The sequence below is a fragment of the Rhinichthys klamathensis genome, unplaced genomic scaffold, assembly GCF_029890125.1.
Source record: "Rhinichthys klamathensis goyatoka isolate OS25496 unplaced genomic scaffold, OSU_Roscu_1.1 h1tg000005l_1, whole genome shotgun sequence".
NCBI classification, from domain to species: domain Eukaryota; kingdom Metazoa; phylum Chordata; class Actinopteri; order Cypriniformes; family Leuciscidae; genus Rhinichthys; species Rhinichthys klamathensis.
In genome coordinates this window covers 6,190,261-6,204,191 of record NW_026606558.1, presented here as the reverse complement: position 1 = coordinate 6,204,191, position 13,931 = coordinate 6,190,261, and the positions used below count along the sequence as shown (strand labels likewise).

Sequence of the window (13,931 nt, the reverse complement as noted above, 5' to 3'; positions counted from 1 at the left end):
TAGATTAATGTGACTATTCCACTGCTTAGATATGTGTCATCGCCTCTGCGTATGGATTATGGATGCATATCTGAACGGGGGTTTAGGGAACGGCATAATCAGATGCAGTTTGAACTAGTTTGCGAGTGTGTGTGTGTGTTTGTGTGCGAGTAAAGGGATCACATAGCACACTCTTGAGTGTGGAGCAGTTTTGGCTAACCTCAGTATGAGTCACAGGAAGCAGGAATACTCTGTGAATAGTGTGCCACAAAAACACATACACACTCTCACTCACTTTCATACACACACATTGTCAGAGAGCAGTCATCTACACTCGGTCTGTAATCAGCATAATAATAAAGCAATAAGCAACAGTTACAGTGATTTTACCACGGTGGAAGTGTGTTCTCAGGACTTTGAGCGCCTAACACCCCTTATCAATGATGAAACCACTGCAATGATCGACCTCAGGTATAGTGATGGATGATTGCCTTTTTACAGAAATAACGAAACCGAAATTAAAGTTGTCATTGAACCGAAAACCAAAACTAAAAGGAATGTTTCAGTAATTAACTTTATTAATTAACTTTAGAACTCGGTATGCTGCTCAGGGTGTTTTGTTTACAGGTGATAAAACTGTAATAGTAAAGTTCTTCGGCAACAAGCTGCCTCTTGATATTTTAGCTGAACAAATTTTACATTTTGCTATACTAGTTTCATTTTTGGCTACGTGCATCCCACATTGCTGACGTGTTTATCTGTTGTAGCTTATCTAAGTTGTTTGCACAACATGTCATTGAGGACGTTGCTAACTGTTTTGTTCCCTGTAAAACCATTTAGTCAAAATTGATTTTTTTGTTTTTTTTGCTGTTTAAGCCGAATATTTTCGGTTGTCGAAACTTCAATGCATCACTACTCAGGTGGCTTATTCTTTTATAAAATGGCGACAAGAGCAGCATGATAAGAGACCAATGTTCAATCAAAAGTACAATTAATAATTTTGATTATTATAAACTTTTAGGATTTAAAGCTCACCGTAACGCGGGTCGAGTCGTGGGTCCAGCCAAGAGGTGGTTTTGTTTTTGTGATTGATGTAGTAGATCTCTCCTTCTGAGGTAATAGCTTGCTCCCAGCCTTCAGGAAGAGGTCCTGAGAGAGAACAGTCAGGATACAGTGAATTATCCAGTACTAACTGAAATTCTTATGTTAGTAATTTGTTTGGCCACAATCCACATTTTTCATTCCACATTTTCCCCAGTGTTAACGTTCTTCATCCAAGTTAATAGTACATGAGCTACTGCCTACATACTGTAGAAAATATGATGGCAGCATTGCCAAGATGGCTGCTGAGTTAACTGACTTGCCTGGACTTTGCTTGCACATCCCTTATCTGTCTGATTTGGTGATTTCAATTTCCAATAGCAGAATTTTATGAACTTGTTAGAGCGTCCGCCTCCCATGCCCAAAGCGCCGGTTCAAATCCAGTTCGGAGCGGGGCGAGTAGAACCGGAGGGAGTAAATTGGTGCCGTGACCCGAATGGGGGTAAGGTTTAGGGGGTACACTAAGTGTAACGGAGGCCAGCTAGTTATAGCTTTGAGAGTAAACCTCACTCCCCTGGACTAAAGAGGTGCACTGGCTAGAGACGCTGGAGACTGCCGGTCCCATGCCGGACACTAGGGATGCTCCGATGGATCGGTCGTAGATTGGTATCGGCCTATAATCACATTCTGTGACTCCATCGGTAGTCGTTAAACTTGGCTGATCTCACGAACCGATCCCAATTTAATGACGTGAAACACATGATGATGTCAAACTTTAGCACCGCAGTCACCTGTCATGTTCTAAAGAAATGTAATAGGAAGGAACATTGTCTAAATAATACAACGAACCTGATTCGCTGCCTCTGTCATCTGCTCTCTGTGTCTAATGCGGGGCTCAGGCAGCTCCTCCACTCACTCACACACATACACACACACACACACACACAGAGCAGACAGCGACCGGGAAACTGAGCATGTGTGATTACCTGCATCTGTCCTTCTTCAGATCAAGCCATATATTCGTGAAAAAATCAGATTGCCATCAGTTGTCAGAAGTTGAAAGCGATATCTTTGTCATAGTGTCATTTCAATACGTAAAGGGATTTCCCATGCTGTTCAATGCATTGAATCAATGCCATTGATCTCTATGAAGTGAAACATCAGCTTCTGCGTTACCCAGGTGATGCGTTGGTCGTCAATTGAGCCTTAATCTCAACACCTAGTTGAATGAACGGTTTAACAATGACTCGCTCATTAAAGACAGCCCCTTGCCTGCTGGCATAACAATGTAACTGCACTGACTGACAGACTGCCAAATGCTTAAGCCAAATGGATAGTGTTTTGCGTGAGCACTGTTTTTAAAGGCCTATTAAAATGTTAATTGTAAAATAAATATTTGTTGTGCTTATTTATTTGATTCTCAATTAAAACAATAATTAAACATTACTGTAAATAATATAACCAAGGCAACATCTGTGGTATTACTTAATCAGTCAACAGCGAGCTTACATATCAATTATACAAAGCTTGAATGATCGAGATCGACCGGTCATGATGACAAGAAAACGGTAGTCGTATCGACTGCAAAAATCGTGATTGGAGCATCCCTACTGGAAATGCCAGTTCGAATCCCACTCAGAGCAAGTAAAACTGGAGGGATTACATACAAGCATGATAGATAAGGAAATGACAAGACTACCATGTTATAGAGTGCAACAGTCAGGTTCAGGAAAGAAAAAAATCCCATTAATTTTCTCCATTGGGGAATACATTCTTGGACTCTATAGTTTCCAGGACCAAACAATGTATCGTACTTTGTAATCCAAAGAATGACATTAAAGTCTGAGGGGAATGCCCTAAAACACTGAAAGGGACCGGTCTTGTCTCAGTTCCTGTTGAACCTCCCATAAGCTGACTCCAGGTCTGACCCTGGTCACTATTGTATCTCCAACCATACATGTCTACCTTACCGTCAACTGCCATTCACATGCATTTCCCTGCACTGATAAGATTTCTACGTTTGCTGAGGTAGAGGCGGGGTTGGGTTTAAACAGACTGCTACACCCGTAGAATTAGCATGAGAATGCTGGGACTGAGAGTGTAGTTTTTAATATGAAATGAGTGTCTGGAGCTGCTGACCTGAGGCAGGGTTCATGATGTTCTGTTGCTGGACAGGCACTGGGCTAGGCGGGGCGGCCTGGTTCATCTGAAGGAGGGCCTTGCGCGGGTCCTGCCAGGTGGTCGTCTGGTCATGATGGCTATGGGGAGACAGATGTACATTAAAAGGACTATTAAGCATAACTATGGTGGCTGAGTTATGAATCATAATGAACTGCCTCTTTGGCTGGACATATTAGGCCAAAACAAAACTGCCAATTTTAAATTAGGGTCACAGAATGATTTTTATTTTATTTTATATACACTACCGTTCAAAAGTTTGGGGTCGGTACGATTTTAAATACTTTTAAAAGAATTCTCTTCTGCTAACCATGGCTGCACTTATTTGATTAAAAATACAACAAAAATCAGTTATAGTATTAAATATTATTCCAGTGTAAATCAGCTGTTTTCTGTGTGAATATATAGTAAAGTGTAATTTATTCCTGTGATCAAAGCTGAATTTTCAGCATCACCAGTGTCAGTGTCTTCAGTGTCAAATGATGCTTCACAAATCAGTATAATATGAGGATTTGATGCTCAAGAAACATTTATTATTATTATCAATGTTGAAACAGTTGTTGGTCTGTCAGTTGTACAGTTTTTTTTTTTTTTTAGGATTCTTTGATGAATAGGGTTAGGGTTAGAATCTTTTGTAACATTATAAATGTCTCTACTGTCACTTTCGATCAAATTAATTATTCCTTGATAAATAAAAGTATTGATTTCTTTCCTCCAAAAATTAAAATAAAATTCTCACTGACCCCAAACTTTTGAACGGTAGTGTATATAACTAATATTATTATACTTCTATAAGTGATTACATTTGCTCTTGTTCTAGGCTGCATACATCTATAATATTAAAATACTTTTTTTAATATGCACATTTTTTATCCTCTTTTCTGCCAATATATACATGTATTATTTTTTACGCAATAAAAAAAAAAAAGTTAAACAAAAACAATTATTAAATTATAAATACTATTATAAAATGATTATAAAATATATCATAATACTTAATATTAATAAATGTATATTACAATTTGTTTTATAATTTTCTAAGGGTTTGCATTTATATATATAGATATATATACACACATACACAAACACATTTTCGACCCCTTTTCCACAAGTAAATATAAAATAATAATATAATAAGTTTAGCTACACTGAATAAAATTAAAAGTAGATTATTTAACATATGGACTGATTATCTATTAAATGTGTTTCTATTCATGTCATTGCTTTTCTTATGTTGCCCAAAATGTTATCTAGGTAGGCAGCACTCTAGGTTTTAAAATACAGCCGATAACAACAATGTATAGATTTATGAGAATAGAAGGCATGTTAACAAAGGTGCGTCAAGGGCAGTGTACTACCATATAAACAACTGTTATATATCCCACATTGGTTTATTTGATCCAAACCGAGTGCTCAGATAAAACTCCCAGCAAGTGGAACTTTTAAAAGATCTTTGTAAACACCTGAACACCGATCCATTTTCACAGAATCTCAGCCCTTTAATCTGTATAAGCAAAAGCGAGCAAGAACCAAACATCTCCGAAGCCTCCTGCAAGCAAATGTAAATGATGGTCTGTCCTGTTAGCAATGAAATAGCCAATCATTTCGTCTGCCCCATCTGCTAAAAATAGGCTCTTATGAAAGTCCATTTCGTAAACTTTACAATTGCCACCCACTCTTGTGTCGGATCTGCTGATGTATTGCTGTGTAGGAGGGGGTGTGGATAATGGTGAACTTCGACCCAGTTTACATGTGATTTGCCTGCGTGCAGTGGACTGAACCGGTGTCATCTGTGAATGAAGTCACCGATTACTGTGTAAGGTCAGTGATGAATAACACGGTTACTGGAAAACAAATCAATGAGTCTAAAAGGAGAGACTGAACCTAAACTTACACCCTTCTGTTTATTCAGATCTTAGACAGCAGGGTGGCAGTGAGAGAAGAGCTGCTTGACACAGTGTTGTTTTCTCTTTCACTGCAGTTTATCACTTAAAGGTTAAGCAGTCTATGCTGGAAAACAGGGGGGCTTTTGGGCCTCAATCCCAACATGAATGCTGACCAAAAGTCTCAAAGGACAAGTTCGGTATTTTACACTTAAAGCCCTGTTTCAAGATCGTTTCTGATGAAATAAAACGGTTATGATTAAAATTTGGACAGATGCTGCTGTCCCGAGAAATTTCGGTTTCTGTGGTTGCACCTCCCCCACCTCTACAATGGTTGCATAGGTGCACAGAAACAATCCTTCCTAAAACGCATTAAACTTTAGTTTACAAAGACGTTAAACTCACCGAGTGGTCAGGGGTGTTCACTGATATGCTCACACAAAAATCGCTGCAAAAGATGCTTTCCAACAGGTTTTATCGTAGTTTTTGTCCAAGTCAAGTCAAATGGAGTTGTTCAAAAACTCCGATAAAACCTGTTGGAAAGCATCTTTTGCAGCGATTTTTGTGTAAACTTAAGTTTAATGCGTTTTAGGACGGATTGTTTCTGTGCACCTATGCAACTATTGGAGAGGTGGGAGAGGTGCAACCACAGAAACCGAAATTTCTCGGGACAGCAGCATCTGTCCAAATTTTAATCTTAACCGTTCTATTTCATCAGAAACGATCTTGAAACAGGGCTTTAAGTGTAAAATACCGAACTTGTCCTTTAAACTATTCATCTACAAATCCAACATTGGTGTGCTTTCTAGCTCACTATCAGTACATTTCACATGATCTAATCTCACAGCTTCCTTGAGATCAAACCTGACAACCCCTTTCCTTCCTAAACACTAGCTGCTAATCTTTACGCTTTCTTTTAAACAAAAGAAGTCTTCCAAGAAAATGGTTTTGGTGTCCTGAAGGCACATGCACGCAATTTACGAGCAGTGTTTGGGATGGAGTGGGTGGTTCAAAAGACCCACGCTTGGAGGTGACGCAAGTTCTGTCAGGTCTACGAAACTACAGCCAGTGCGGATTATGCGCTTAAGTTTCTAACTCAAAATATTGCTGTAGGTAGTAAACACTACTGAAAGAAGCAGTTTTATGCAACCTCAGGACAAATCAGGCGGTTGTGAAACGCTAATGAACACTAATGAAAACGGGCAGCAACACTTGGTGTTAGAGGCATTTCTAATGATGGCTTTGTTTGGGCTTGTTGCTCGATTAAGATGTAGAGCTAACACAGGAAAAGGCCCCTCTTTTTCCCGCTCCCACTCTTTCTCTCTCCCTCTCTCTCAGGCGAAGGCCTGTACATTCAGGCAGGGTCAGTCATGGGTCTCCTCCCAGGAGGTTTCTTTCTCTCCCTGCCTGTTCCAACACACTGAAGTGTCAGGCTCTTTAACAATCTGGCGCCAGTTTTACAAAGCTTTCACCTGCTGGACAAAAGCTCAGACCAAGCTACGACCCAAAACCCTAAATGCTATTCACTTGTTCCTCTTTTCCCCCCAGCTCTGCTCTCTTTCCCTATTTAAGACAGGTTTTGTCGCTGAAAACGTGAGATTTGCATGTATTGAACTTGACTAAAGACGAATAAATCTATTTCAAGATTATTGGCCTCAGCCGATAAACATGTTTGATTTGCCAATAAACAAGTTTCGCTGCCTCCTAAATCTACTGACAGCCTTGTCAATAAATTAAATTTTGTAGTGAATTTTACATAAACATTCAGAAAAAAATGTGTTTAATTTTAAGCAAATTAATGTACACGCCACTGACATAATATAACTGAATTATACAATTAGTATAGAGTCGTCAATCAGTATTTTAAATTGCAATGTTATGATGCATTTCATAATGACTTAACATTATAAAATCTCTTTACTTTTACTTTTGAATTGAATGCATTTTTTTACAAAAAAAAAAAGAACAGAAAAAAAAACTTACTCACCCCAAAACTTTGAAAAGTAATGTACATTTATATTACATATGCATCAGTATATTTATAATATACTGGCATTAATACATTTATAATATTGCAAATTGCCATTATATTGACCATCGACTACTCTGACCCATTGCTATTGGCAGCAGCCTTTGAAAAACCCATATTGTTTGGCCAATAGTCTTGATAGGTTGACGGCTGACCGCTAGTCTACTGGAAGAGAGACCGCATCGATTTTTTTTTTTTCAACTTTCCAACCGATTTTGTTTGCAATACAAAATTGGCAAGACTCTTTCTTTCCCAACATAAACAGTCCTGTGACAATTTTTTCCTGCCGTCACTTTCTCTTCCCTACTAATTAGTCACTATTCCGCCATCACTGCCTTATGAGAAAGGGAGGGAGCAAGAATAACAAAAAGAGGAGAGAGAGAAAGAGAGAGACTGACTCAGCACTTCACCACCCCCTCTTCTCTAAGCTCCCTCTTGTTTATGCTTTACTGATCAAAGGAACTGCCAAAAACTGCCCCTCTCCCACCCACCTACCAGTAAGCCACCCTACCCCCAACCCACACACACACACTCCAGGAAAACAGCCCGGGCCGTAGCAGACGAGGAACAGGGGCCTCTTCACGAGGGTCACAGGGGAGGGCCGAATGACCGTCAAACAAAAAGGAAAGGCCACAGAGGAGGAAAAAACGAGCGCGGAAGCAATCCCTCAGAACTCCATTGGCTGTGTGGATTGCTGTGGTCCTGTTACACTTTATGTCACCCCAATCCTCCCCCTCCTATTGCTGCTGGAAACTATGACAGAGACACAGGGGGAGTGAGGGAGGGAGAGGCGGAGAGAGTTAATTTTAATTGGAGCACAGGATGTCGAGTATGAAGATCTCTTGGGTTTCAGACGCAGGCGCACTCACTCACACAGGTGAGCTTTATTAGTCGCGAAAGCTCTGCCCACACGGTGCCCTTTCAATGCAAAACAATGACGCTTATGTTTAATTCAGTGGCAAAATTATACAGACCAAGAATTATCGACCGCAACCAACACAAACGACGTGCCGTTTTCAGACAATGCTTCATATGCAAGAAATCTGCAAACAAACTTCAGACGAACAGAATTCAAGCCTAAAGTTTAACACATATACGCAAACGCCTTCTTATGCAGCATCATAGAACCTCATAAGTGACTGCACTTTTTAACAGCATACTGCAATTAAAAATACCTATTTGTATTCATTAGAGGATTGCATTCTTGGTGAAAGGATCTCTGAGAAAGCAGTAAGTTGCCTACCTTCTGAACAGACTTCAGGTCTGTGATGCTGCTCTCTGTATAGGCACCTCCCTAGCTTTTGGAACAGAGCAAATGTGTTTTTGTAGTCAAAAGCACACAATCCAGTCTGGGTCAGAGCCCTACCATTGCGTCACTCTTGAGCGTCTGCTCATGCAATGTTCTCTTTGCATTTCCAGCAGACACACCAACACACTTCACAAATCAGCCAGGCTGACTTCCCTTTACTCAGCGGGAAAGTACCGGGAAAATGGGAGGACAGTCAAAAAGCAGCCAAAAGCAACAATAATGGTGAAATCCATATGCATATAATACTTCAACTGTCATTTATTCATAATGCCAACATGCCTGCAGTAAATGAATTGAAGGTGCGTGCACATTTACCGAAATTTTCGAGCGAATCCAGCCATTCCAATAGGAATCCACACAATTGGGAGTTTTGTGTGAGGGTGAAAACAAAGTTTACCACTATCGACTTTTGACAGTCCTAATAATCTCAATGGGTAATGGGCTTTTTTTTGCACACAAAAGTTTGGAATGTTATAATGTAATTATCATGACCTGGGAAAAAAAGGTCCATTATAATGAAATTAATGACCTGAAAAAAAGCCCATTGTAATGAAATTATAATGACCTAAATTTCGCTATTGTAACTGCACCATTAGAGACAATCATAATATATTATGCCAGTACATTCAACTCAACTTTACCTAGCTAACCGCAATCAATAAATGACCACTTTTGTAATGAGGCTGACTGCACATTCACACCAACTAACTAACACCAATGGCAACGGTATCCTAAACTCCCACAGGAAAGCATCATCGCTGTCACAGCTCCTGCTCTGGGCCATTACAGATCGCTCTGGGCCACCAGCTGAGAGGCGTTATTGAGGATTATGGGGCTAGAGATGGAGACAAAAGCATAGACAGGATAGACGACCGCTCAAGAGACCCCCACAAACACCCTCCAGAGCTTCAAACATCAGATTCAGCCAGACGACTGCAAACCTTCTTTCTGGAGCACTACTTCCATCACAGACTTAGCACTGAAAAGACAGACTGGGGGAATGACAAACAGACAAAGAGAGGTCTACAACCCTGGGACCGGGCTTTTGCTTTATAGCCAAAAGACTAGGAGAGCGGAGGAGGGATTCTGGCCCTCAAATCACATTGAGCCATGACCACACAGGAATCACTCCATGACACTAAAGGAGACAGTGCCCTATAGAAGCTCACTTCCTAATTTCCTCTCCAGCTGTTATCAGTGCTCATGAAACCAGAGAGCGCTGGAGGAGGAGGAGGTGGTGGTGGTGGAGAGGGGAGGTTAGCGAACTCACGGCACTGGGCATAGACCCACCCAAGCGCTCAACATGATTGATGGCCCAATTATCAGGGCCCTGTTTATTGTGCTGCAGTTATTTATAACACAGCAGAGTTTAAGGTGCAGCGATGAATGCTTCTCACAGTTGCACTCAACTTCGCCAGCACTGAATGTTTTCCACTTTGCCTAAGAAATAACAAATATTGACCTAAAGATATGAGAGCTTATACTGGATGAGCTGTTTTCACAATAGAGAAAAGTGCCAAGATTGCATTCCCTATTCTCCATCTGCATGCACAATTTGCATTCTACTTACTTTCACAGGAGAATTCTCTAGTGAAGGCACATTTCTCATAAAACACAACTTATAATCACACTTGGCATAGTTGGTTCGGTTAAAATGAACACTGGAGTGATTGCTCTGTTAGTGCGGTTCATTTGAATAAGTGTGAACGCTGCCATCTGAATCCAAACAAGTAGGCCGCTGAAAAGATGGGTCTCGGTCCGCTTCCAAACAAACTCTGGTGCGGTTCGAATGAAATATGAACACAACACGGACCAAAGACATGTACACGAATCAAAAACAGGTCATGATGATGTCACAAGATGCGACCCTAAAAAGGACAGAATGCTCAAGCATATCGTTTTTTTCTCGTGATAGTCACAATGTTGCCCATCACAGTTCAGTAAAGGCATCAGAACCACGTCTCCTCGCAGCAGATCTGTGTGTGTGTGACAGAGGGATTCCTGACGCTGTTTTAACTCCTTTACACATTTTATAAGCTCTTCACGAGTTCTCAGCTGGTCATAATACCATCATATGTAGGGTGAGCGCACATACAACAAGCCCAGAACACGGCATCGTTTTGGATGTTTGCTAAGTCGCGAAATATACCTAAGAAAAGCTGACCAATCGGGTTGTGAACACATCCCTATGCCTTTAGGTATGGTATCTTTAGGTCCTGTGTTAAAATGTAAATGTGAACGCTAAGTGGGCCAGGAGTAAAAGTTCTTTTGTTTTTTACAATAACTACAAAACATTTAACCAATTATCAATCTTAGGGCAAGATGGATAATGGTTATACTTCCAAAACGGTGTAATATATATTGTTTCTAAAAAAAAAAATCAAAATGTTCTTCTATTGTAGATGTTCGACATTTTTGTTTATGATTTCAGTTTGAGGGTCAAATCGAGATAAACTTCAGTTGTAATCGACAGGATGGCACAGATGCTGTCGATAAAGCTTTCGTTGTTTTTTACTTATAGTGGTCAATGAATATGTATTGACCCTACTCACAAAAAACAAATAATTAATTTTTCACTAAAATAATTTAGTACTTCTGAACTACAACCGTGTCAGATCCTCACAAAGACTCTGTACATTAGCTTAGCATAACACAGTCTCTAATGAGGCCACAGAGAGGCGGCCATTATGAATGACTGAATGCTGCTAGTCAGGACAGAAAGAGGACATCAGACCTCAGTCAACTCTCCACTTCTCCCTCGCGGCCGAGCGAGCAAGCGTGCATCAGGACGGGTGGATGAGTGACTCGGCTTCCGTCAGCAGGACATCATCAGGAGAGATTATTGAGTGACCTTCTGACCTCTGGCCGGATTTAAGTTCCTCTTTGAAGGAGGGCTCATATCACAGAGACCAGTGGACAAAGCAGCAAGTTAACAGCGTCAAAGAGAGAACGAGAGAGAGAGAGAGATGCTGGAGAGAAACTTGGGTAAAGGTTATGAAGTTCTCAAACAATTGTAGGAAAGCTATACTTTAAGCGATTTCAGAGAAACACTGTTGATATTTTAAATCAACCCAAACAAACACACCCTTCCCTTTATTGCTCCGCCCCCAAAATGCATAAACACGCAATGCAAGAGTGGATGTCTCTTTATCATAGCAGAAGCGAAGCAAAATAAAGCTTCGCGAAAAATAAAGGGAAGGTGCCGAACGATCAACAAGGAAGAACAAAAAATGAACATACAGTACACAAGAGTTTGTTGTTAGTCGCCAGCAGCTCCAGACAAACAATGACACTCAAAACTGTCCTGTTACTATAGATAACATTACAACAACAGAATATCCCGGTTCTGTGAAACAGCAAAACTAATGTTGCTCTCATATGGAGCAGAAAAAAACGCAACCATGCCGTCCGTTTTCAGGCCTTCCCGCTTGGGTCTCCAGAACTGAAAAGCTTTTCTAATATAATGCGGGTCCTAAAGCTCTGGCCTGATCCTAACCCTTCTTTTTCCAGTGATATTCTTCTGAGCGTTTCTCTTTTGTAATGTCTCTCAGCCATCTCTCTTTCTACAGTGTTTCTTCAAATCTCTCTCTAGCTCACTCTCTCTCCTCCCCAATCATGTGTGGACACGCCCCTCACTGCTGATTGGCCGATCCACTTTCTACAGCATTTCTCAGAAATCACTTACTGCACCTTTAACATTTAAAGAATTTAACATTCTTTGTCCTTTTTGTGATATAAGAAAATCTTTATTTAGAACTATTAAAGAACTGTGCATTAAAGAAATTATATACCATTAACTGTTAACGAGAAACCAAGAACCAATACAGCGTAAAACTGAATGTGACACATTTAACACTTGCTGTGCTGTTTGGTAAATGTAAAGAGTGTTTTGACCGAGTCGCTGGTCTAAATACATAGGCAGGGGTTCTTCTTGAGGCAGTTTGTTCTGCAGTGACAGTAGGAGCATTGATGTCTGGGGCAAAGGTGTTACATCAGGACTGGGTAAACACTGGTCTGGGCTAACTCTGCCATCTATATGTACATACACACACACACACACACACACACACACACACACAGATGACACTTCAACAGGAAAGGGGCTTGTTTGTGTGTGGTCAATAAAGCCCAAGCTTGACAAACACACATTTGCTCAGAGTAAATGCTTCACACTAGATGAGTTGAGAAATGAATCCACCCTGACCTGGGAAACTAAACATTACAAAAACGAGGCCACTGTAATCTATCAAATGACTTAAAGCAGTATCTAAATGAGTCTGCTGTTCATGTGTCTTAAGAGTACAATGAGTTCAAAAGTCAATTTAGGCTCAAATGTTAATTATATTGTGATTTTAATATCTAAAATTAGGGGGTATTCTTCATCTCATTTGTTTAGACTGCCATTTATTTATAACCTGATGGACACAAACCAAATACCAAAAGTATTAAATTATTACTACACGTAACAGCTGAATTAAGCACAAAGGATAAAAAAATATAAAACTATAATTTTAAAATGTATTGTTCAGACTCTGATTTCTGAGTCACACTTGTCTTAAAATAGTTAAATATAAAATGCGGTTAAACAAACACACGTTGAACCGAATCATTTGAGTTCTATACTGATACAGAAGTTGCAACATTGCTTAGAAATAGCATCAACCAAACTTCACAAACCGTGACTCGTTTGAGATACTGTATTGTATTTCTTTGTTGCTCTCACATTAAAACAACATTAAGCAGTCCCGTCTACTGACATCTACCGCAGTACGACACATTAACAAAATCTCACACATTTCTCCCGTCCGTCACACAGTTACCAGCATTATACCGGCCAACTCTAGGAGATAGGCCTATAAAAAGGCCTTGATCATGCATGAAACAAAAGTATGATTGTGGTCTGTGTTTGTGGGAAGGACAGCACTCTCCCTGTTATGTTGATCACATTTGCAATAGCAAACTTTCACTCCCTTCACCCGTCCTCCACACAAATGTGCCACAAATGGAGCTAGGAAGAGAGGCCTGTCCCAGATGGCTAAACCGTTAGCCATCAAAGAGCCGGCCAAAAGCAGTACATAACATGCCTGCTACAAACTCACACATACAAGGGTGCAAGTCAACACAGCGTGATTCACACCGAGCCTCCCGTTGAGCGGATTTAAACACAGACAGGAGTGGCGGAAGATAAAGTTAAAATCACATGAACACAAAACTCCTCACGTCTATATTTTGCCCGTAACACCCCAATGAACCGTTTCGAAATTGAGACGGATGTGAATTTAGCTTATACATCCTTTCAGAGAAGGGGGGAAAAGGCAGAAAAGCAAATATTTTCCCAACTGGCCAGAGAAAATGGAGTTTGAGTGTCTGAGGAAAATCCAAAAGAAAACAGGCCACCCCAGAAGACTGCAGCACTCAATAACAAAGACTGTCTAAGCCAGCAGTGTGTGTTTGGACATGTAACGCTTCCAGGAGCACACATTTTACTACGGTACTGCTAGGACAAAAGCCT

General features: G+C 40.4%; 1 protein-coding gene across 2 annotated transcripts in view; it reads right to left on the bottom strand.

The window, feature by feature from the left end:
* Positions 1 to 13,931, bottom strand: part of yap1 (Yes1 associated transcriptional regulator) — a 39,106-nt gene that overhangs the window by 9,514 nt on the left and 15,661 nt on the right. Inside the window, exons 3-4 of one of the 2 annotated variants that reach the window (XM_056256230.1) lie at positions 3,160 to 3,278; positions 1,015 to 1,128 (exon numbers count right to left, since the gene is read on the bottom strand). In XM_056256230.1, coding sequence (XP_056112205.1) covers positions 1,015 to 1,128; positions 3,160 to 3,278 — 233 coding nt within the window. The remainder of the gene's footprint in view (positions 1 to 1,014; positions 1,129 to 3,159; positions 3,279 to 13,931) is intronic. The other variant, XM_056256238.1, reaches the window with a different exon arrangement.